The sequence below is a fragment of the Rhipicephalus microplus genome, chromosome 8, assembly GCF_043290135.1.
Source record: "Rhipicephalus microplus isolate Deutch F79 chromosome 8, USDA_Rmic, whole genome shotgun sequence".
Classification (NCBI taxonomy): domain Eukaryota; kingdom Metazoa; phylum Arthropoda; class Arachnida; order Ixodida; family Ixodidae; genus Rhipicephalus; species Rhipicephalus microplus.
Window position 1 is genome coordinate 113,837,100 of NC_134707.1, and position 25,728 is coordinate 113,862,827.

Sequence of the window (25,728 nt, forward strand, 5' to 3'; positions counted from 1 at the left end):
GCGTCGCATTTCTCGGCCATCTTCTGTTTTTACCAGTACGGAGCGTGGAGCTCCCGCTGATCCCAGCACAACGACCGGGGAGCACGTCCTTGTGTGCGTGTCGTTCAACGAGGCCCTCTGACCCGGTGAGAGGGCGCGCAGGTCCGGAGCACCTCGATTGTAGTAGACCTTCTGCTTATGGCGAATCTCCTGGAGACGGGAGTGCACCTTCCTGTTGGGCAATGGTGCCGGCTTCAGGTGGCAGGAGGGAACCGGGAGCAGTGTTCTCGTCTGTCGACCCATCAGCCTCTGCACAGGTGACATCAGAATAGCATCACGTGAAGTATTGCGCAACTCAAGCAGAGCTAAATGGAAGTCTGTGCTGTTATACGAACACTTCTTCAGCGGCGTTTTCGCTTCTTGAACTGCCCTTTCGGCCATGCCATTTGCGCGAGGGTGATAAGGCCTTGACGTCACGTGGGTGACTCCTAGTTCATGCAGAAATTCACGGAACTCTTGGCTACTAAAAGGGGGCCCGTTGTCACTACAGAGCTTCACTGGTAAGCCGTGGACAGAGAAAACTTTCGCGCACTACTCCTTCAAGTGCCGGGCTGTTGTGTATAGAAACTCCTTTATTTCAAAATAAAAGAAGTAGAAGTCTACAATTAAGGCAAACTCTTTACCACCGTGATGGAATAAGTCCATGCCAACCATTTCCCATGGCAGACTGGGGACATCATGCGACAGTAGAGGCATCTTAGTGTTTTGCTTTTGGTGAGCCTGGCAAACTTTGCATGATGCTGCAACCTGGTCAATGTCACTCGACATGGATGGCCAAAACATGACACTCCTAGCCCGAATTTTCATCTTTTCCGCCCCCGAGTGGGCCAGATGAAGAAGCCGAAGGATTTCAGCTCTCTTAGCGCTTGGTACGGTTACCTTGTTGCTGCGAAAGACGAGGCCATCTTGTGTATGCATCTCTTCTCGATACGCCCCAAATGGCCTGGCACATGCTGGGACGTCCTCTTTGTTTTCCGGCCAGTCAGTCTCTGCATAAGATCGAATGGTCGACAGAGCAGGATCCTTGGCGGTTGCCACACGTAGTTCCTCGAGGCGACGCTCAGAAGCTGGAACAAGGGCAATGACGTTAACATTGAAGCGCTCGGTTTCTTCAGTCAATAACGCCTTGCTTGGAAAACGAGAGAGCGCATCAGCCAAAAACAGCTCTTTTCCTGGCTTGTACAGTAGATTAATGGCGTAGCGCTGCAATGTCAGTCGCATTCGTTGCAGTCTAAGTGGGCGCTGGTGAAGTGGTTTACTGAAAATTGGCACCAACGGACGACGTTCGGTTTCCACCGTAACCTCAGATTGGCCGAAAATATAGTCGTGAAATTTTTCGCAGCCATGCACAATCGCCAGAGCTTCCTTTTCAATCTGCGCGTACCGCGTCTGAGCATCGCTGAGCGATCTAGACGAGAAAGCGATAGGGCGGCCGTCTTGTATCAGAACGGCGCCAACGCCCATGTGGCTGGCGTCAACAGAGAGGGTGACTGGCTTTTTCGGATCGAAGTAAGCAAGCACTGGCGCTGTTACTAAGGCTTGGCGCAGCTCATTGAAGCTGCAGTGCTCTTTTTTTTGTCCAGACCAAGGCAATATCTTTGCGCAGCAATGTTCTAAGTGGTGCGGTGAGTACAGACATTCGAGGAATGAAGCGCTGCACGTAATTCATCGTTCCGAGGAAGACTTTCAATTCCTTACTGTCATTTGGCGCTGGCATGTCCAAAATGGCTTGGACGCGATCGGGTCCCAGGCTCAGTCCTTGCGTGGTGAAAACGTGTCCCAAGTAGCGAACTTGCTCCTGCAAAAAGACACATTTCTGTGAGTTCAGACGGAGGTTGTGCTCACGGCAGCGTGCAAGCACCCCGGTCAAGTTGTTGTCATGTTCTTCCTTCGTTGTGCCCCAGACTAATATGTCGTCCATTACAACCGCTACTCCAGACAGGCCCTCCAAGAGGCGGTGCATTGCTGCTTGAAATATTTCCGGGGCGGAAGCAATTCCAAAAGGCATGCGGATAAACCGATAGCGCCCGTAGGGCGTGCTCATTGTGCACAATCTGGAGCTGCTGTCAGAAAGTTTTATTTGCCAGAACCCGGATGTTGCGTCCAAGGTAGAAAAATATTTAGCTCTAGCTAGTCGTTGCGCGACCTCTTCTAGAACAGGCATAGGGTAGTGTTCACGCAGAATAACCTTGTTAAGCTCCGTTGGGTCGAGACAAATTCTTACTTTATCACCTTTAACTACGGCTACCATATAGCTTGACCATTCTGTTGGTTCGGTTACCTTGGTTATGACGTTGTGCTCCTCCATGCGTTGAAGTTCGGCCTTTACTTTTTCTTCAATGGCGACCGGAACCCTTCTGGCTGGCACAACAACACCGACCGCGCCGGGTTTGAGCTTCATTTCGTACTCAAAATTCTTCAGCTGTCCCAATCCTGTAAAAACATCGGTGAAGGGCTGAACCGCCGGGTAGAGTTGCTGCGTCTCGACGCTATCAACGCGATAAATCAAGCCAAGGCTTTGTGCTGCTGCTCCGCTGAGGGTCACCGGCACGTTTTGCTCAATGTCGAAGGTTTCATCGTGCTGTTTATCGTTCACGGATAACGACAACTTTACTTTAAACTGCGTAGTCGTTTTGTGGCCGAAAAAACTCGTTAACGTGGCTCGGCAGGCTTCACGAGTCTTTCTCGGAAGCGACAAAACATCTTCCTTTGAAATCACACAACAGTTTGCCCCAGTATAAAATTTGCAGACCATCGGACGGCCTTCAATGGAAACTGTCGCGGTCCACTGGTCGCTAGCGAGTGCGTTCACGGTTAAAGCGTCCAGAAAAAAATCTGACCTTTCGTCAACATGTAGCTCTCGTATTTCCCTGCGCTTTGCATCTTCGCTGTGCAAGAATGATGACTGCGAGCATGCTTGGGCGAAATGATTCAATCCTCCGCATTTCTTGCACGCTTTTCCTGTTGCTGGGCAGCGGCTGCCGCGGTGAACTTTGTAGCCACATTTGTTACATGGCTTTGTTACTCTGGCCAACGCATTTACGGCTGCAGTTTCGGCGCTTTCAGTGGTGCCACGTATCTGTCGAAACTGCTCCTAGCCTTGCTCTCGGATGCGACAGATTTCGACTACTCTTTGGTAAGAAGGGTTTTCAGAAATTAACTTCTTTTGCAGTCTCTTGTCCCGGATACCGAGTATGATGCGGCTACGAAGCATCCGCTCTTCTAAGTCTCCAAAATCGCAGTGTTGGGCTAGCGTTCGCAATTCGACAAGCCAGTCATTGAAACTTTCGTCCTCTTTCTGGTCTCGGGAGCCGAAGCAAAACTCGTGGTAAGTGAGGTTCTTCGCGGGCTGGTAGAAGTCTTCAAATTTTTTAATTATAAGGGTTACATCGGTTGTGTCCTCTCCTGGCTCAAACTTGAACGAAGCGAACACTTTTCTAGCCTCTTCCCCAATGGTCACTAAAAGCGTCGCCGCCTGCACTTATTTTGCTTGCTTGTTCAGCTGAGTTGCCGTGGAAAACAGTTCAAACTCACTTTTCCAGGTCTTCCACCCAAGCCAAGCGTCTCGCGATGTGTCGAGGGGCTTCGGAGGCGGCAGGAGCGTTGTCGGCAATGCAGGCGGTGTCGGCAACGTAGGCGGTGTTGGCAACGTAGGCGGTGTCGTCATGCTGGCTGTTTTCCGCTGCCACCATGTGTACGAGACGATATCATGGGTCGAACAACCCTTTATTGCCTATAGTGACGAGTTTAAGTAGGCCAGGCGGGTGACGTCACGCTTACGTAGGAGCGACAGCTTGCGCTCGCTATCGCGGCCGTGCCAACTCGGTTACACTCATTAACGCAAAGCGTGGCAGGCACTCACTCAGGGCCTGACGGTTACGGCTGGTCGTTTACGCCCCATCTGAGTGCACCTTCTGAATGGAAGCGTTTGTCATATTTACTTTCTCGGTCGCAGTTACAGCTCAGTTTGACTGTCAGCCGCTCTAGCAGAAGATGATCCTTTTTCGGGATTCCACCCGCCGCAACTTTTCTGGGCTAGTGCGTGCTCTCGAGTAAAAAAATAGCAAGTCGCACATAAGGGCACCGTTTATGAGCGGCACGGCGTCAAGCGATGTTGCCGGAGAAACGAGGGCGAGGGGGGTTAAGAAAACGGCTGCCTTTACTTTGAAAGCACCAAAAAGAAGGTGTGCAGAAGAGGGGCAGAAGGGTCGACTCCGCCATGCTGCCTATCAAAACTAAATAAAAAAACTGCTTTTAAGGTGCTGCGTTCAACATTAGGTGAGCGTTTTATAGGCCAATGACGGCGTAAGCGATCCTCCATGTGGGGTTGTACATGCCGACACCACAATATTGTCACGACGCAGAAACAGCAGAAGTTCGATATAGAAGAGCTCACTTTAATTAAAAATGAAAGGCGCTCGTAAAGAGGACCGGGCAAGAGCTTCGTCTTCCTCTCTGGCTGTGCGAGCTCTCCTCTGCAGGTTGAATGCGGCATTTGCCTCCCTCCAGGAAGAGCATCGACCCGATGCTCGGCTACGGAATACGCGGTGTATGTAGTTGACGTATTACGCAACTGGCTCACTGCAATATGGCTTCATCCGCACAACGTGTACGATTTCAGATTTTTGATCTCGCGAGGAACTGTCAGCGATTACCTCATAATTCACGTCACTTAGGCGCCGTATAACATTGCAGGAACCAAAGTACTTCTTCAGTAACTTTTCACAAAGGCCGCGTCAGCGAATAGGGCTCCAGACCCACACTTTCTCGCCTGTTTGATAAGTGACGTATCGGTGTCGGAGGGTATAACGTTGTGCGTCGTAACTCTGCTGTCGGGCGATTCGCACGCTTGCTAGCTGCCGTGCTTCTTCAGCTCGTTGGGTAAAGGCTTGAACATCCGTGTCTTATCTTCGCAGTCGTGCAGCAGCATGGCATCAAGCATTGTCGTCACTTCACGGCCATAAAGAAGACTAAATGGCGTGCTCCGTGTAGTTTCCTGCTGCACCGTATTATAGGCAAACGTCACGTATGGTAAAACGTCGTCCCAATTTTTATGATCCACGTCGATGTACATACTCAGCATATCAGCAATTGTCTTGTTGAGGCGTTCTGTTAAGCCGTTGGTTTGTGGGTGGTAGGAGGTAGTTTTTCGATGCGCTGTTCCACTCAACTCAAGCACTGACTTGAGGAGCATGGTCGTGAAAGCGGTACCTCTTTCTGTTATTATATTTCTAGGAGCACTATGCCTCAGAACGATATTTTCAATGAAAAATCGTGCCGCTTCTACTACGGTTCCACTTCATAAAGCCTTTGTTTCTGCGTAGCGAGTAAGATAGTCCATAGCGACAATTACCCACTTACTTCCAGTATGCGAAGTCGGAAATGGTCCAAGGAGATCCATTCCGATTTGTGCACAAGGCATGGTGGGCACTAGAACTGGTTGCAACAATCCGGCTGGTTTTAAAGGTGGCGATTTTTGTCGTTCACAATCGAGGCACATGCGGACGTAATGCTTTACAGTGCCTGGAAGCTTCGGCCAGTAGTACTTTTGTTGGATTCTGGCCAATGTGCGCGTGTATCCGAGGTGGCCGGAGGTTGGCTCATCGTGGCAAGCGCTCAGGATCTCATCGCGAATGAATGTCGGGACGACAAGTAAGTGGGCGTTTCCGCTGGGGGCAAAGTTTTTCTTGTATAGGACACCACTGCGCAAGCAGAATGATGGTAGCCTTCTTGCAAATATCTTGGGAACGCTTGTAGACTGGCCGTTAAGAAAAGTAATAAGAGGGAGCAACTCTCTGTTTTCTTTCTGCTTAGACGAAATGGTGACCGTGTCGACCACTCCTAAAAATGCCATTTCATCATCTTCTGAGACATTATCATCTTGCTTTATAGGTGACCTGGATAAGCAATCAGCATCAGAGTGCTGTCGTCCCGACTTAAAGACGACCGTCATATCGAATTCTTGTAGGCGTAAGCTCCAGCGCGCTAGCCGACCGGATGGGTCCTTCAAGTTGGTCAGCCAGCAAAGAGAGTGGTGGTCGCTGACTACGTGGAAAGGACAGCCGTAGAGGTATGGGTGAAACTTCATAACTGCCCATACTACAGCAAGACCTTCCTTTTCCGTTGTGGAATAATGGGACTCGGCACGGTAAACCGTTCTACTTGCATATGCAATCACTCTCTCGGCTGAGTTTTGCCACTGGACGAGTACAGCGCCTAAACCTACGTTGCTGGCATCAGTGTGGATTATGGTTGGAGGGTCCTCGTCAAAATGAGCAAGCACAGGGGGTGTCTGCAGGCGCTGTCGTAGACCGTGAAATGCTGCTTGTTCCTCTTCGCCCCATAAAAATGGAACATCGTCTCTCGTTATGCGTGTTAAGGGCGACGGTATGTGCGAGAAATTGGCGATAAATCTGCGGCAGTAGGTGCAAAGGCCAAGAAAACGTCTTACGGCCTTCTTTTCTGTTGGCACCGGAAATTTTTGAACGGCGTCGATCTTGTCGGGGTCCGGACGAACACCTTCATGGCTCACCACATGTCCTAAGAATCGGAGTTCCTTGAAACCGAAATGACATTTCTCAGGTTTCAGCGATAAGCCAGCGGACCGTATTGCTCAAAATACTAATAGCAGCAATCTTAGATGCTCCTCGAATGTTGGTGAGAAAACAATGACGTCGTCGAGGTATACCAGACACGTCCGCCACTTAAGGCCTGATAGGACAGTATCCATCAGTCTGAAATGTTGCTGGGGCTGAGCACAATCCGAAGGGCAAGACTTTAAACTCGTAAATCCCGCCAAGCGTAACAAAAGCAGTCTTTTCTCTGTCCCGCTCATCGACCTCGATTTGCCAATAACCGCTTTTCAGGTCCATCAACGAGAAGAAGCGTGCATGCCTCAGCCTGTCAAGTGAATCGTCAATACGCGGTAGTGGGTATACGTCTTTCTTTGTCACGCGGTTCAGCTTGCGGTAGTCCACACAGAAGCGTAAGCTGCCGTCTTTCTTCTTAACTAGCACTACCGGTGATGCCCAAGGGCTTTTTGACGGCTGAATGATGTCATCATTGAGCATTTTCTGGACTTGTTCTTGGATTGCTTCGCGTTCTTTCGGTGCCACGCGGTATGGCTTTTGTCGAATTGGTCTTGCCGTCTGTTCTGTTATAATTCTGTGCTTTGTCAGTGGCGTTTGATTTACCCTCGAGGTCGACGAAAAACAATCTTCAAACTGGCCGAGAATATCAAGAAGACCCTGCCTCTGCGCTGGCGATAAATCTGTGCTCATGTCGACAGGCAGTGTTGTTGAAGCGGCCGGCGTCTCTGCCTGTTGTACTGCGAAGCACACGCGGAATTCTACAATTTCTTCGAAGTATGCAACTGTGGTACCCTCTGCAATGTGTCGACGCTCGTTGCTGAAGTTTGTCAACAGGACCTCTGCTTGCCCAGACACTACACTGACGAGACTTCTGGCAATAGCGATTCCTCGAGAGAGTAAAAGCGTCGATATTTGTTCCGCGACACCTTCTCCACTATGCTGCGTGTTACACGTGACAGACACGAGGCGGCATGACAACGGTGGCATGGTCACGTCGTCAATCACGCGCATGGGCTTGCGCTGCAGCGCTGCGCTATGGTCCGCTGAGAAGGTCAGTACACCGTCCGGTATATTTATAATGACACCGTACTCCCGCAGGAAATCCATACCCAAGATGGCCTGTTTACAACACTCAGAAAGAATAACGAAGGTTGCCACGAATGATGAATCCCCAATCTTGATTCATGCGGTGCACTTTCCGGTAGGTGTCAGCAGCTGGCTTCCGGCTCCTCTAATTTGCGGCCCCGTTCATTCCATTTTTACCTTCTTGAGTTGGTCGGCCAGATTCGCACTCATTATTGAAAAGTCCGCACCAGTGTCGACCAGTGCGGTCACGTCGTGACCGTCAATTGAAAGTGTAATGTCGGCGGTGACAATCTCGTCTTTCGTCAGTTCATTCGAAATGTGCGGCACTTCATGCGGCGGTAATGGGGGATTTTCAAATTTTCGGCAATTCGCAACCTTCCCCCCTAAGGTCGCTGCTTTTAGTTTCCCCGGCGTGGACTGGGAGACCTTCCTCTCGCCATGTCCGTGGTGTTACCTCTATTAGATCGGGGAAAATGACCTGGGGAGGACGAGTGTGACCGGAACCCAGGAGAAACGTCTCGCGGCATCGTCGCGCTCGTTTCAACGTTGCGTCTTTCGTCGAAATAGCGCCGAGGGGTAGTGGACGGAAATCCTTGATACCTGGCAACGCGATGAGGACAATACCGCACGATGTGGCCTGCTTCCCCACAATGGAAGCACAGGGGCCTGTAGTCAGGGGTACGCCATATGTCGGTTTTGCGGAGTGGAGGTCACATCGGCGTCGACGTTTCCCTGTAGTACAAAGGCACTGTCGGCGGCTGTTGCTGGTGGTACTGTTGAGGTGGCGGCACGTTAGATCTAGGCTGTCGACGGAAAATATCTGCATATGTTGGCCTAACTATTTCAGTGTTCGGTTCGGGAAGTGAAAGCGCTTGCCTTATTTCTTGGCGAACAACTTCTGTGACCGACGCAATCGCGCAGTCATTCAGTGTGGCGGCGAGCTTCTTTACCTTTTCTTGCACAATTTCGCGTATCAGGTCACACAAAGAACGCTCATCAGGAGTCACAGTGGGCACGGCAGTTCCGCTGATTTGTCCGCTGTTGTTTGGACGGTCGTACTGGCGGTACCGTAGCTGTAGTGCGCGTTCTATGGCAATCACCTCCTTCGAAAATTCGTCGACGCTTGAAGGTGGGTTCCGTACGAGACCAGCAAACAGCTGCTCTTTAACACCACGCATGAGGTGGCTGATCTTTCTGTTCTCGGACATATCGGGATCGGCTCGATGAAAGAGACGAGCCATGTCCTCAACAAACATAGCAACAGACTCGTTGGGCTTTTGAGTCCGTGATTCAAGGAGTCGTTGTGCATGCTCCCGCCTTTCAGTGTTTGCGAAGGTGTCCAGGAATTTCCGCCAGAACTCATCCCACGTTGACCACACGGGATTCGTGAAACACGTGCGAGCCCCGTCTTGAAGAGGGAAATACACGTACCCCAACTTCTGTGCGGCGTTCCACCCGTTAACGTTGGCTGTGCGCTCGAGCTCCTCGAGCCAGTCATCTGCGTCCTCATATATGTTGCCATGGATGTCCACAGGAGTTTTAGGGGTGAAAACAGTCACCTGTGTCGTGCTTGGGCTCGTCATGGTGGGGCAACTGCTTCCCGGTGCGGTCATGTTTTCCGTCCAAGGACCGAACTCTGGGCTCAGGCCTAACAGGCGGCGGCTGGCACGGTGAACGGGTGTTTCGACGAACGGAAGTCTTTGTGGACAAGATCCCGGGCTGTTGGAAGGTGTCCTGGACATGTATCCAGCTCCTCCACCAGTGTCACGACGCAGACACAGCAGGAGTTTGATATAGAAGAGCTCACTTTAAATAAAAAGGAAAAACGCTCGTAAAGAGGACCGGGCAAGAGCTTCGTCTTCCTCTCTGACTGTGCGAGCTCTCCTCTGCAGGTTGAATGCGGCAAAATGATGACAAAGACCACCTGAAGGGGAATTCCAGGATTCATTTTGAGCAGGTGTGGTGTTAATCTATATATATATATATATTGTCACGTTAAAGAGACAGGAGACGTTTTTAAGGCGTCCTCACAAAAGTCCGAAGAGCGGTCGGCTCAGCGCAGCCAAAAACAGAACAATGGCACGAGGGGAACTCCCACTTCGTCTGCCTCTTTTGCGCTGGCAGATCAAGCGCGCGGCACTGCCCCTCCTCCCTGAAGAGCATCGCCTCGATGCTAAACGAAGCGTGTATCGTAAAAAAAAAAACATTGTCACAGTGTGTGGTACGGTTTTAACCGCACCACGTGCACAATCTCGGGTCGTAGCTGTCGGCGTCGGGGTGGTTGGCTTCCGTCCGGAAGGACTTCGTAATTGACGTCGCTCACTTGTCGTAGCACTTTGTACGGGCCAAAATACCGACTGAGAAGCTTCTCAGAGAGACCTTTGCAGCGCACAGGGGTCCAAACCAACACCTGGTCACCTGGTTTATAATCGACTTGTCTGTGGCAGCGGTTGTAGCGCTGTGCATCGACGCCTTGTTGTTTCTTGATGTTTACGCGGGCTAGTTGACGTGCTTCCTCGGCTCGTTGCACGAAACACTCAGCATCTTCGTCGAGATTCTCGATGTTGTCAATGTCGCATGGGAGCATTGCGTCCAACATCGTCTGAACGTCCCGACCGTATAGAAGACGAAACGGAGTGAATCGTGTGGTCTCTTGCGTAGCGGTATTATACGCGAATGTTACGTAAGGCAGTATTTCATCCCACGTCTTGTGCTGTACGTCTATGTACATAGACAGCATATCAGTCATCGTTTTGTTAAGCCGCTCGGTCAGTCCATTTGTCTGAGGGTGATACGCTGTTGTCTTGCGATGCGTGGAGTAACTTAACTGAAAAACTTGTTCAAGGAGCCTTGCTGTAAACGCTGTTCCTCGGTCTGTGATGACACAGGATGGAGCACCGTGGCGTAATACAATTCTCTCGATGAAAAACTGAGCAACTTCACAAGCCGTGCTTTTAGGAAGCGCCTTAGTTTCAGCATAGCGGGTTAGATAATCTGTAGCGACGATTATCCACTTGTTGCCGGAAGATGACAAGGGAAACGGACCCAGGAGGTCCATGCCGACTTGATCGAAGGGTGTTCTGGGTGGCTCGATAGGGTGAAGTAATCCCGCAGGCTTAACAGATGGGGATTTTCGGCGCTGGCATTCGCGGCAGGCTTGAACGTACTGTTTAACGCAAGCGGCAAGTTTCGGCCAGTAGTAAGACTTTCGTACCCTAGCGATGGTTCGGGTGATGCCCAGATGGCCCGATGGAGGCTCGTTGTGGCAGGCAAATAGAATTTCCTCACGCAGCTCTGCGGGGACGACCAACAGGTAAGTTTTGTTGCTGGCGGCTGCGTTCTTCTTGTACAACACGCCCTGTCGTAAGCAGAAGGATGACAATCCGCGAGTTATATGCTGGGGCAGTGATACGTTGCGGCCCTCTAGATGTTCAATGATAGGTCGCAATTGAGCATCTGCTCGCTGCCGTAAAGCCAAGTCTGTTACGCTTACGGAGCCAAGGAAAGGGCAGTCCTCTTCGAAGCTCTGAGCGGCAGGCTCAACTGGCGCGCGTGACAACGTGTCCGCATCTTCGTGTGCACGACCGGACTTGTACACGATAGTGACGTCGTACTCCTGCAGACGTAGGCTCCACCTTGCCAGTCGTCCGGAGGGGTCTCTGAGGTTCGCAAGCCAGCACAGCGAGTGATGATCCGTCACTACTCTGAATGGACGGCCGTAAAGGTAAGGTCGAAACTTAGCAATTGCCCACACGACAGCAAGGCACTCCTTCTCCGTGGTACTGTAGTTTGACTCCGGGCGTGTTAGGGTTCGGCTTGCGTAGGCGATAACCTTTTTATTTATTTATTTATTTATTTATTGGTACCCTCAGGGCTTACAAGAAGCATTGTAGAGGGGAGGGGCTGAAGTAAATGAAAACACTATAAGGAATACACAGAAAAAGTGGCACTAAGAGATAGAGCACAAAAGGAAACAAACTAGATAAGTTTATACATGAACTAACAAAAGAAAATAGGACGAAAAAATACACTTTGACGTCGCAATCACAGTGAATGTCAGTGCATGTTGCACAAAAAATAATCGACTGATGCCTTTTCAATACACATGTTCAAAAAAAAAAAAAAAAATGATACATGAAAAAGCAAATTTTATCGAGTTACACACACAAAAAGAAAACATCAGTGCAAGGCAAAAAAAAAAAAAAAAAAAAAATTTGTTGAGATCAAGACCTGTACAGAGATAGGTGGTAAAGAAGTAAATTGCAGTTTCAGTGTGTTGTAAATGCATTTGTGAACGTGATGCAGCTTTATAGCGTGTTCGTTAATGCTTTCCGGAAACGGTCAGGGTCTCTGATTGCGACTAGTGACGCAGGCAGGTGATTCCATTCATAAGATGTTTTTGGCAAGAATGAATATGAGTAGGTGACTGTGCGCTGTGATGGTACGTGAACTTTGAAAGGGTGGTCGACACGTGGGGAGATATAGGATGCGGATGTGATGTATCGGGACTTCAACTCATTGTTATGATAATATATTTTATGAAAAAGGCAAAGACGGGATAACCTCCTACGAGAAGAAAGAAGGGGAATGCCAAGTGTTCGTTTCATGTCAGTGACACTGGCAGTTCGATGGTAGTTGTGAAGGATGAAACGGACCGCTCGATTTTGCACATTTTCAATTATGTTTGTCAGACTAGCATGACCAGGATCCCATATGGAGCATGCGTATTCAAGGTTAGACCTAACATAAGTAATGTACAGCTGTTGCTTTAACTTCGGGGGAGCTAAGGAAAAATTACGTTTTAAATAACCAAGCATGCGGTTAGCTTTCGATGTAATGTATTCTATGTGTCTTTTCCATGAGAGATTGTTAGTAATATGCACACCAAGATATTTATAGGATATTACTTGATCAAGTGAAGTATTATTCAGTAAATAATTAGGGCATGCTGAAATACTACGGGAAATTCTCATTGTTTTGCATTTAGACGTGTTAAGGTCCATAACCCAGAGCTTACACCATGTCGAAATGTTATTAAGATCATTCTGCAGTGTTAGGGTATCATTAGGGCCTTCAATCTTGCGATATAAAACACAATCATCGGCAAATAAACAGATGGAACTTGTGATTTGGTTAGGAAGATCATTGATGTATATTAAAAAAAGTAATGGTGCTAAAACAGAGCCCTGAGGTACGCCTGAGTCAACCGGTACTTCAGGAGAGTTTTTATCATTAATGCTGACATATTGCGTTCGGTTGGATAGAAACTCTCGAATCCAATTGAAAACCAGGGGATCAATGCTTAACTGGCTGAGTTTAAATAAGAGTAAGCGGTGACTGACGCGGTCAAAAGCCTTGGCGAAATCTAAAAATATGCAGTCTACTGTAAAACCATTGTCTAGAAATGCGTGAAGATCATTGCAAAATGTTGCTAGCTGTGTTTCGCATGAGAATGTCTTACGAAACCCATGCTGACTACTATGAAAGAACTTATTCGATTCTAAAAAATTGACCAGATGGGAGAAAATGACGTGTTCGAAAATCTTACAAGGAATTGAAGTCAGGGAAATAGGTCTATAGTTTTGAGGGTTGTGTGTGTCACCGGATTTATGAAGTGGTATCACCTTGCCTGTTTTCCAGTCTTTAGGTAAGGAACTACTGTTCAGTGATTTCGTGAAAATAAGGTTTAGTAGGATGGAACTATATTCGGCGGTAGCCTGCAAAAATTTCGACGTGATGCCATCAATACCGCACGAGGACGATCTCTTTAAATTGTTAATGATGGAGCGGATACCAGACGAGTCAAGTAAAATGGGTTCCATGGGAACGTAGCTAGGCGCAGTGAAACGTGGACAGATGTCAGGGTGAGTAGCACAAAATGAACGGGCAAAAACAGTGTTAAGTGTGGAAGCGCACTGGCTGCTTGGGATTGACTCGCCAGATTTATCAGTAAGAGCTATAGTTAGATTATCCCGGTTTCTCACGACATTCCAAAAGCGTTTTGGGTTGCTTTGGAGCAATGACGGAAGTGTATTATTATAAAATTTAAACTTAGTTTCTTTTAATGCACTGGAGTATGCTTTTGCCGCGGTTGTATAAGTGGACCACTTATCAGCAGATGACGATTTCTTGGCGGCACGAAAGAGCCTTTTTTTTTGTTAGACAGCCGGTTGAGGTACCTTGAATACCATGGCGCGTTGGATGAATGATAAACCTTCCTTACAGGGATATGCTTTTTTATTAGATGCGGTGCTTTGTCTTTGAAACACGTCCATATTTTCTCGACCGTAGCATCATTGTAAGAAAGACAAAAGCTGTCGAGAAATGAGGAAAGCTCGGTGTTGATAGCCTCAAAGTTGGTCTTATTGTAATCCTTTATAAGTTTAAAGCGATTGCTCCTTCTATTCCTCGGTACAGAAATGGAAAAATGTAGCACGTCATGGTCACTCAACCCTGGCAAGTGAGTTATTTCAGATGCAATATCTGGTGATGAGGTGAGTATCAAATCTAGTAGGTGTGATGTGCTAGGAGTAACACGGGTGGGAATACGCACTAATTGAGATAGATTGTAATCCAAACAAGTGGTTAGGAAATAACTCGTTTCAGCTGAAGCAGGCTCTGCAAACGGGCATGGGTGAGACCATTGGATTGATGGAAAATTAAAATCTCCTAGAAGAAAAACTGGAATACCGGGAGTTAATGCCGAAATATGACTTAGGCAATCATGTAATTCTTCGCAGAAAGAGCCGTTGGAATTAGGCGGGCGATAGCAAATGCCAAAAACAATTTTTTGAAAACAAATCGTCACGTAGCACCAGACAATTTCTAATCTACAAGGGATTTTCAGAAGTGTACATTGAAAACACTCATTCACAGCAATAAGGACCCCACCACCCCTTCTTTCGGAGCGATCACATCGATGTACAGTGAAAGTTTTGTGGCACTGAAAAAGCTCACTTGTTGCAATTTGATCGGAAAGCCAGGTTTCAGACAAAAGAATTATGTCAGCATCCGTGTCATTAATTAAAGCACTTAGGCGGTCTCTTTTCGGAATAAGGCTGCGAATATTAGCATACAGGATTGAAAGCTCCGATGGTGAAGATGAGCCACCACCCCTCACACTGTCCTAGCTAGTGTTAGAATAAGGACGACCTGATCTGGTCGCCCTAGGGCTAGAGAAAACGGCAACTTGTGGGGAAGGTGCCTCGCAGACGACGTTGGTGCGAGCATCATACACATAGCATTTATTTTGTGCATATAATTTTTTGTACCGCAACTTAAACGGTTTTTTTAAAGCAATGCCAAACTCTGTCAGCTTTTTACGAGCTTCACGAGTTGATACAGAGAAGTCTTCAGAAAGGCCAATGCCACTACCTCGTAAAATAGATTTCTTAGACAGTAGTAGCATTTTTGACTTGGAATTTGAAAATTTAGCAATGAGGGGTCTATTTTTACCTGCCAAGTATCTGCCTATTCGGTGTGCTCGTGCTATGTCATCGGGTGATAAGCGAACATCCAACCTGTCACGGGCCATCGTGATAATTTTTTCTTCTGACTGGTGCGCTTTCTCGTCTGGCACGTCAGGTAAGCCATAAAATAGCACATTATCACGTCGAGACCGATCTTCAGCCTCGTCAAGCCGGGCTTGTAGATCAATTGTCTCTTGTTCCACGCGAATTAGTGATTGGCGCGTGATAGATAGTTCTTGCTGTACATTTGGAAGATCGCTAATCCGTTTTTCTACTGTTTGTAGCCGTACGGTAATGTCAGCCACAGCAGTTGCAACTGTCTCATGGGAAACCTTAAGATCAGACAATGCCTGTGACATGCTCGATTGGTTAGTCTCGATTCTAATACAACGCTCATTTGTCTCTTTAACCAACTGAATTAGTTCCGTTAGGGTCTTGTCAGGCCCAGGGTTTTCCTCAATGTCCCCACAAAGCATAAGCAGCAAAGAAGAAAAAGGTTCAAGCAATGCTTCTGGGCACGGAAGCACAATCGCAAATCGGTCACTAGTCTTGTAACATTTGCAAGGCAAGAGAAAGGAATCACCAACCTGCACAACAAGAAAGATGTGCCGTAAGTTCTTCATTCTGTCTGTGCATCCGTGCCCACTGGCGGGGTGGCAAGTGGCGTGTGCTTTTAAACCATCCACTATCAGTCGTGACGATGTCACTGACGTTGTACTGCGTGGCTCATGGAAAGGGCAAGCCGTGGCGCTGTTGAGAAGACTGGGCGCGGCGCTTTCAAACACGCATGAAGAATCGGTGGCTGCGCAGATGACATCCACGTACGCCGAAGTCGAGCCGCAAAACGGAATTTCGACCGCGGGAAGCGATCGATGATCCAAGGGATGGCTTGCAAGAACGCCCACAATCTGCACAACAAGAAAGATGTGCCGTAAGTTCTTCATTCTGTCTGTGCATCCGTGCCCACTGGCGGGGTGGCAAGTGGCGTGTGCTTTTAAACCATCCACTATCAGTCGTGACGATGTCACTGACGTTGTACTGCGTGGCTCATGGAAAGGGCAAGCCGTGGCGCTGTTGAGAAGACTGGGCGCGGCGCTTTCAAACACGCATGAAGAATCGGTGGCTGCGCAGATGACATCCACGTACGCCGAAGTCGAGCCGCAAAACGGAATTTCGACCGCGGGAAGCGATCGATGATCCAAGGGATGGCTTGCAAGAACGCCCACAATCTGCACAACAAGAAAGATGTGCCGTAAGTTCTTCATTCTGTCTGTGCATCCGTGCCCACTGGCGGGGTGGCAAGTGGCGTGTGCTTTTAAACCATCCACTATCAGTCGTGACGATGTCACTGACGTTGTACTGCGTGGCTCATGGAAAGGGCAAGCCGTGGCGCTGTTGAGAAGACTGGGCGCGGCGCTTTCAAACACGCATGAAGAATCGGTGGCTGCGCAGATGACATCCACGTACGCCGAAGTCGAGCCGCAAAACGGAATTTCGACCGCGGGAAGCGATCGATGATCCAAGGGATGGCTTGCAAGAACGCCCACAATCTGCACAACAAGAAAGATGTGCCGTAAGTTCTTCATTCTGTCTGTGCATCCGTGCCCACTCCAATTCAATTCCCTCCTGCCGTTGGACGAGTACCGCGCCCAGACCGACGTTACTGGCGTCGGTATGAATTTCTGTTTCGGCTTCCTCGTCGAAATGTCCAAGAACAGGTGGTGATGCCAGGCGAAGCCGAAGCTCTGTGAATGCTGATTCTTGTTCAGCACTCCAAACGAACGGCGTATCGTCTCTAGTGAGTCTAGTTAATGGTTCGGCAATTTTCGAAAAATTGCCTATAAAGCGCCGGTAGTACGCGCATAGACCAAGAAACCGCCGCACACTTTTCTTATCGGCAGGAGTCGGGAAGGCTGCGACAGCGGCGGTTTTCTCAGGGTCAGGACGGACGCCTTCTGCGCTTACGACATGTCCAAGGAACTTTAGTTCTTCGTAACCGAAATGGCATTTTTGCGGCTTTAACGTAAGGTTAGCCGTCCGAATCGCCTCAAGTACTTGTCGTAGTCGCTTCAGATGTTCGGAGAAGCTGGTTGAAAACACGACCACATCATCCAAGTACACAAGGCAGCTTTGCCATTTTAAGTCAGTCAACACAGTGTCCATCATGCGTTGGAAGGTAGCTGGCGCAGAGCAGAGTCCGAACGGTAGCACCCGAAATTCGTAGAGGCCATCCGGCGTGACAAAGGCGGTTTTTTCGCGGTCGCGCTCATCAACCTCAATTTGCCAGTAGCCACTCTTTAAATCCAGGGAAGAAAAATACTTCGCTCGTCGTAGTCGGTCAAGCGAGTCATCAATACGCGGCAGCGGATAAACATCTTTTTTTGTGACGTTGTTGAGCTTTCTGTAATCTACACAGAAGCGAAGCGTACCGTCCTTCTTCTTAACCAGAACGACCGGTGAGGACCAGGGACTGTTCGAAGGCTGGATAACGCCGTCGTCGATCATTTCTTTCACTTGCTGCTTGATAGCTGCGCGTTCTGTCGGCGAGACGCGGTATGGCTGTTGGTGAATAGGTCTTGCGTCGTCGTAAGTGATTATCCTGTGCTGTGTAATTGGCGTCTGACTCACTTTAGACGACTGAGCAAAGCACGCCCTGAATTCAAACAATAGCTCTCGCAAGGCCCTCTGGTTCTCTTCTGGCAGTGCACTGTTCATGTCAACATCTATTACGGTTTGTCCATTGCGGCTACTGTCTTCACAGGCAAAACACTCAATGACGTCCTCCAAGGCTTCAGCGTAGGCGACCGCAGTGCCCCGGAAAAGGTGACGATGCTCATTGGTGAAATTTGTAATCATGACCTCGGCTGTACCGTTCCGAATGTCAATGATGCCTCGTGCCACAGAAATTCCAAGCGCCAGCAGCAGGGAGACGTTGCACTCTGCCACTGTTTCACCGTCACTGGTTCCTTCGGAAGTCACCTGAATTAGGATACTTGCACGAGGTGGTATTGTGACGCTGTCGTCGGAAACACGGAGGGCGGTTGTACGGCGGTTGGAGTCCCTTGACGTAGCGTTGACTGCCGAAAAGGAAATGCAGCGTCGCCGTAGGTCGATTACGGCGCCATATTCCCGAAGAAAATCGAGGCCGAGAATTAATTCGCGGGAGCAGTCACGTAGCACGATGGAGCTGACCAAAAACGTGCAGCCTCGTATTTGTAGCCTGGACGTGCACAAACCAACCGGCGTTACAACATGTCCGCCAGCTGTACGTACATGCGATCCTGTCCAAGGCATTATCACTTTCTTCAAGGTACGTGCCAATTGTCCGCTAATAATCGAGTAGTCAGCACCAGTGTCTATTAAGGCAGTTAAATTGCGACCGTCGAGCAGCACAGGTATGTCCATTGAAAAGTCGCTCAGCTGGGATACAGGCGCCGGCGTAGTCGAATTTCCGTTGGTCCGATGTCGCGTCGATTGGAGGGCGAGGTCTTCATCACGTCGAGAATCAGCGGCCTCGCCTCGAAAGGTCGCTGGCGTTAGTTTTCCAGGCGAGGGCTCGGAGACCGTCCTTGCGGCCTTCGATTTCCGTTGCCTGAATAAGATGACGACCGCGGTGACGGTGAGCGCGACTGACGCCTGAGTGGGACGTTCTGCCGAGCGATAAAATCTTCAATTTCTGGTGGTCTCTGTCCAAACCGGGGGCGGGGTGAATTGGCAGGAAAACCCTGCAGCCCAAGTCGGCGGTACTGGCAGTCTCGGTAGAGGTGACCCGCTTCACCGCAGTGGTAGCAAAGCGGTCGTCGGTCGGGCATGCGCCATATGTCGGATTTACGCATGACGGGTCGAGTGTCTGCAAAATAAGGGACCACCTGTGCGGACTGCAGTGTGGCGTACGGGGTTGCGGCTGGTAGTGGGACTGGTGCAGGTGCGTTGTGTTCGAACGTGTCGGTATAAGTGGTGCGCTGGAAACCACTCACTGGGGATGGTGTCGTGGACGACGGAACGGTGCGTCTCAATACGTCTGCGTAGGTCACCCCTAGAGGTTCACTTGAAGTTGCGAACGCCTGAAGTGGTGCAGCAACCTGCGTTGGTGTCTCGCGGCGAGGTGTGCCGAGCGCATGCTGAACTTCGTCACGTATGATGGTGGCGATGCAATTCGTGGAAGGCTGCTGCTGCGCCTGGTTCAGCTGTTGCAGCTGTTGTAGCTCGTCGCGAACAACCGAACGTATCAGCTCGCGAAGCGCTCCCACGTCGGTCGGGAACGAGCCTAGCCCGGTGGTATAGGTAGCATTCACTTGCCGATCGTACTGGTTCCGCTGCTGCAGCGCCTTTTCCATGGCGACGGCTTCAGTGAGGAACTCCGCGACCGTTCTAGGCGGACTACGAATGAGTCCAGCGAAGAGCTGCTCTTTCACACCTCGCATCAAGTGTCGCAGCTTCTTGTCTTCCGGCATGGTTGGATCGGCGCGAGTGAACAGATGAACCATATCCTCCACGTATGTAGCCACACCTTCATTAGGCATCTGCATGCGGGACTGGAGGGCCCTTTCAGCGCGCTCTCGACAATCGAGACTCGAGTACGTTTCGCGGAGCCTGTGACAGAACTCATGCCACGACGTTAGGAGGCCCTTGCGGTTCTGGAACCATGTGCGAGCACCATCCAGAAGACTAAAGTACACATTCTTGAGCTTCGCTACTTCGTCCCACCCGTTGAAATCCGCTACGTACTCGTACTCAGCCAGCCAATCTTCCACATCTTCATAGAGGCCACCACGAAAGGGACTCGGAACACGTGGTTTTTGTAGCGTGTAATGAGTGGGTGCAGCTGCGGGTGCAGCGGTTGGAGCAGCGGCGGCTCCAGCGGTAGGGGAAGCGGTGACAGCAACAGTATTCTCCATACCAGTCGACGTACTTGTACTGTGAGGCACAAACTCGGGGGACAGTCCTCGAATCCTCCGACTGAAACGGTGTACCGGCGTAAGCTCTGGGTTTTGGGTCACGTTCCGGCTGCTAGAAGGAGTCTGTTGCATAGGTGAGGTTACCCAGCACCTCCACCATTAAAATGTCACGTTAAAGAGACAGGAGACGTTTTTAAGGCGTCCTCACAAAAGTCCGAAGAGCGGTCGGCTCAGCGCAGCCAAAAACAGAACAATGGCACGAGGGGAACTCCCACTTCGTCTGCCTCTTTTGCGCTGGCAGATCAAGCGCGCGGCAATATATATATATATATATATATATATATATATATATATATATATATATATATATATATATATATATATATATATATATATATATATATATATATTTGTGTGTGTGCGTGTGTGTGTGTGTACATACACGCGGGTTTTTTATTTCACCATGATCTACATTCGGCTGCCCTTGCCGAGAGATCCAACTTGCTCGTAGCCCAACATGAAAGCCTGTCACGACGGCAGTTCAAGCGAAAGACTTCTTTAGAAGGAATATCATTTAACTGTGCGTAACAAACTGAACCAAACTAGGTGACCACAACTACTGTCTTTGTGCACTTGTTTCTACAAAAAACACGTCAGTTTTAAGACATATACACTACCACAAAACTGTGCACGTATAAAGATGGTAGGACATCGCATGTCAATAAACAAAATACAATCTAGAGCATAAAGAATGATGTTCCGCATTTTCTGCAGTTTATTTATGTGAGGGCTGCATGATTTTACTGGCGTAACATTTTGGATGTCATCGCAGACACAGCACTGATACATTCCTCCGATTATGGGTACTCATTATACATTCCTCGCGGAAACCATTTTGTCAAAACTCTAAAGAGAAAAGGTAAATTACGAGGCTGTAAACTGGCGTGCCGAAGCTTAACGTCTACCGTCACAGGTCTACTCAGGCACCTTCTTCATTTATTTATTTATTTATTTATTTATTTATTTATTTATTTATTTATTTATTTATTTACTTTCTTATTCATTTATTTATTTATTTGCTTTCTTATTCATTCATTTATTTAATTATTCATTATAAAACGTACAGCACCAGAGGGCATTAGCACAGGGGTGAAATACACAGCGTAACATATGCTTACATAAAATAACTATTCAAAAGCAAGATGAACCCCAAAACAGAGCATAACAAAAATGCAGCTATGGCAGTAGCAATATGTCCCTGAAAGATGCTTCAGTGCGCCAGTCTGCAATCTCCTGTGGAAGCCGATTCCACAGGGAGATTGTGAGCGAAAAAAAAGGAGTATTGTAAATTTTTGTTCGACAAAACATTTCTCCGAAATTTAGAGGGTGGTCACTTCTTTTAGATAAAAAAATGGGGAGGTAAAAGGTAAGATTCTTTATCTAATTTGATCAACCCATAAAATATTTTAAATAGCATTTCTAATCTTGAGTTTTTCCTACGTGATACCAACAAATCCCACCCTAACCTATCCTTGAGCGCAGTGACAGAGATACTAAAGTCATAGTTGCCAGTCACAAAACGAGCTGCGTGGTTTTGTACAATCTCGAGCATACTAGACAAAGCTTTTTCTTTTGTGGGTTACATGCCACACAGGCATACTCTAACACAGGTCGGGCATTCGAAATACAAAGTAGTTCACTGATTTTGGGAAGAGGTAACCGGAAGTTTCGTTTAACAAGGTAATTGGAAGTTCCGTTTAACAAAGTTTAACATTCTGCAGGATCTCGCTGTGACATATTCAACGTGCTTAGTCCAGGTAAGATTTGATGAAAAGTGAACACCTAGGCATTTATACTCAGTTACTCGCGTTAGCTGGATGGTATCTAATGCATAATGAAACTGGTATGGGTCGCGTTTGTGTGCATTTTGTGGTGAACTAGGAACTATAGATCACTTTTTTGCCTGCAGGTGATTTGCTACGGTAAAAAAAGCCCTGATAAAATACCTTTACTTGCTAATGAAGTGGATTTATTTATGGCTGTGATTTTGTCGTTTGGACCCTTCGTTTTTGGATTTTCACATGCACACGTTTGCGTGGCTGTACATATTTACCTCGATGAAACCGATTGGTTAAGTAGCTATCTACATATCATGCCTTCGTGTCGACACACACACACACACACATATATATATATTTATATATATATATATATATATATATATATATATATAATAATAGTCAAAGGGTCGTGCCGCGGACGGAGCACAGTGGACCCTTCGATGGAGCTTTTTTTATTTGGCCGAACTTGCGGCTTCATAAAAGGAAAATAAGATTACAGCAAGGCACTGCTAGCGGCAAGCAGAGATAAAAAACTGACGAGTGGAGATGCGCGTCAGCATTCATACGCGTGCCTTCGAATATTCTAGCGACCACAGAGGCTAGCCTGTAGATTAGTCTGTAATGTTCTCGAAGTGGTCCTAATCTTATCGAAATGATCTACTGCGAAGCTTTTTAGGTAGCTTCTTAGGTATCATCCCGTTACGCCTTAGGTAGCTTCGGCCCCAAAATGTTTATCTGGATGTCGGCAATTGTGCCTGCTCTAAATCAGATGTACCTAACGTGTCACTCGATAAAATAAGGTTGGTTGGTACCAAGTGATTTTTGTCAGAGGATGGTGATTCGATGGCTCTCCTTGCTGATAGTCGTAATCGTATGCCACTTGCGGGTCTTGGAAGGTGTCACTGACCGCTCACGGAATCTATGACAATTTCGCCGAAGAAACCATGCCCCGACTGCTGATCATCCGCCAAAAACTGCTTGTAGATGCAACTGCGCGAAGACCCTGGAGCAACAGGTGAATCCATAGCTGCATGTCGGCCCGTGTGCTGCCTCCAAATGTCACGTAGCTAACGCAGTGCTGCCAGTCATAGGCCCGTATTCACAAACGCTCCTCCACTCGACCCTTCACTCGAGACGCTCCTTAAGTGGCGTTTTTCCATTCACAAACCGCCCTTCACTTGAAACGCTTCCTTCACTTGAAAAAATCTTGAGCGTTTCCTCGAGATTGTCAAGGAAGCGATCGAGCTACCTTGAATCGTCCCTCGAGTGAAATATTTGCGCCAGCATCGCGTCCATGGCGGAGCCCGTCTCACTTCGACGGCGTTTCTCGATCAAGTAGGCTGCCACCGCCGCGTTCTTTCGACAATGACGGTGCGCGTTTACTACGGAGCTGTCTTCGAACGTTTCAGCAACGGCTACTGTGGCGCCGGGACGAGCGGGCGTGGTGTCAAAAGGAGCACTCACCAGTGCCGTGATGTGTTGTGTTCCGTGCATGAGCCACTGCATTACCTGCCTTCGGGTGTGCGTACACTCTTCGTGCGAGTGCTCCATGACTTACTGCGGATTCCAGTGCTTTGAAGTGTTTTGATGAACCTCGCACACCGCATCAGTTCAAGCGTGGTGCGAAAGCTTGACAAGCAAGCGGCATAGCAAACTTTTGATGCACTGGGTTCACCGTACTTAAGAGTGGCTTCCTCTCCGGTGAACCTTTGCTGCCCTAGCCGCAATTTACGACGAAGCACACCTCCGTTAGACGACCATCTGTACCAATGAGAAGGTAAGTTCTCCTGTGTTTTTTTTATTTTTTTCTCCTTCGGTCAGATTACTATTAAAGACAGTTTAATAAAAGCACAACACAATACATTGGGTGCAATGAGTGTGCTGCTGTAGCTACTACGCGTGAAACATAGCTTCTTTATACAGTGTCTATGCAGCTCACAATACCAATGAACAACCAAGTACACATTTAGGGGATCAAGCAGATGATCATGCTCTGTGAAACCTGCATGTACGCAAAAGTGCGTCGAGTGTCGTATCAAAACGCAAACATATGAAATATAAATACAGCAGATACATAATGAGATTGTTTTTTTTTAAGTTTAACCCCATTCCTATCCCCCGAAGAAGAATTGCTGGCTATGGCACTGATTCGTGCAATTAGATAATGAAATTATATACCCATATGCCTGGTCAGCTGCCCAAGTGCCTGAGCCAAACATGTGTCAAAATAGTCAAAGCTCAATACTTCAACCATGTCTGTTCTTGAACGCGAGACATACTAATGAATGTGTGCACAGCTAGAATTAATGAAAAATGCGGCTTTTGTATCAAAGCTATTAGGTTTTTCTAATAATATTTCTAGCCTCTTTTGTGCTGGGGACCAGCTGCCGACAGAAGAACACAAATAAAAGGCCTCCTAGAATCTGCCGTATTATCAATGCATTGCAGAGTTTGCACGACTGTATACAAAAGCACAAAAACAGCAGTGAATGCGTGCAGCTACACTGCATTAGGCGCTCTGGTGTCTACTTCCTTAATCTTATTTATGATGTCCTCCGAGCTCGTACTTTATCTTTACAGTGTGTAGGTTGCATATGTTTGATTGATGAACACTTTTCATTCGCATTCTTATGTTTGCCACGTTGCTCCTCATCAGCCACATGTAATAAAGGTGCATTTGTCATTCACAACTTCTGTTTTGTTCATTTATCAATACATAATTATCGTCGTGTTTTTCTTTTCAAGATGAGACAGGACCGCAAAAACCACTTCTCCGATTCTACAGGAAAGCAGTTCTAGGAAAATTAAACTTGTTTTATATAAAGCAGCACCACTCCTCTTCCACGGAACTGAGATGGCATGGTTCTAACTGGTAGACTTGCTAATGATGCAGCAATAGCGGATATTTTACTTACAGGGTTCTGACCAGATGTATCCGCGATGACTGCAATACTCTTAAGCATTTTTCACCGCTTTGTTGCACTGGTCTTCAATAAATCAGCAGAATAATATACGGTGCTTTTGACGACACTTTCTCGAAGGTTGAGAGAACCCACAGGATAGTTTTTGAAACAGAACAGCGCCAAAAGTCAGACGCGGCTTCAATTTTATGATTTCCAAGAAAAATAAAACATCCCCTATAATTTATGTTGTGCCGGGGCTTTGGAATGCAGCACAGACACCACGATCCTTTTCAACAGGTATTTCCAGTAGTTATATTGCAAATAAAATCCAAAACATTAGTGCGAAGGTCAATCATGCTTTAACGATTGTGCTTCTGAGCATGCAGATGGAGGAGACAGGAAAACAATTTAAGACGTTGCCGCTGTGTGAACTTGGAGACGGAAGCTACACCAATTTAAAGGTTACTTCTATGCGAATCTGTCAAATTAGACGCATCCACAAATGCAGGGCAAATAGAAAAGCAATGCAAAAACAATAACTTATTCCTTGGAAGTTTAAAATGTTAAAGTTGACACACACACACACACAAGTCCCTGTTAACCGACTATATATGTTACTAAATGAAGAAAACAACTTTAAAATGTATTTTTCGCCAATAGTGGACGAAAGGCACATGATCGCTTTTCTTAACTTGCGTAGCAGTATAATTCGAACGCTCAGCCACGAGTATAACCTGTCTAGTTTTTAACGCTACCCTGTGATAGCCTTTAATATCAGTTGCGAGCAATGTTTTTCAAATTTCCAATTATACGCAGAGGAACTACTACGAAAGCGCCACGGTGAAATTTGCAGTAAATGAGAAAAATAAACATTGCACAGGCCCCTGGAATTAGGAACTGTG

At 47.9% G+C, this 25,728-nt stretch overlaps 1 protein-coding gene across 1 annotated transcript; it reads right to left on the reverse strand.

The window, feature by feature from the left end:
- Nucleotides 1–1,576: 1,576 nt before the first annotated feature.
- On the reverse strand, nt 1,577–2,483 carry LOC142769339 (uncharacterized). Its single transcript, XM_075872488.1, has 2 exons — nt 2,321–2,483; nt 1,577–1,837 (listed from the first exon to the last, which is right to left on the reverse strand). Exons 1-2 carry the CDS (start codon nt 2,438–2,440, stop codon nt 1,589–1,591), a joined length of 369 nt encoding a protein of 122 aa, XP_075728603.1. The 5' UTR covers nt 2,441–2,483; the 3' UTR covers nt 1,577–1,588.
- Between the last annotated feature and the right edge of the window lie 23,245 nt (nt 2,484–25,728).

Bases quoted from the DNA above. Each gene is read 5' to 3' on its own strand.
- LOC142769339 (XM_075872488.1), bottom strand. From the start codon at position 2,440: ATGAAGCTCAAACCCGGCGCGGTCGGTGTTGTTGTGCCAGCCAGAAGG. The intron at 1,838-2,320 runs GTAACCGAACCA...GTCTTTTTGCAG, and splicing joins AGCACAACGTCATAACCAAG to GAGCAAGTTCGCTACTTGGG.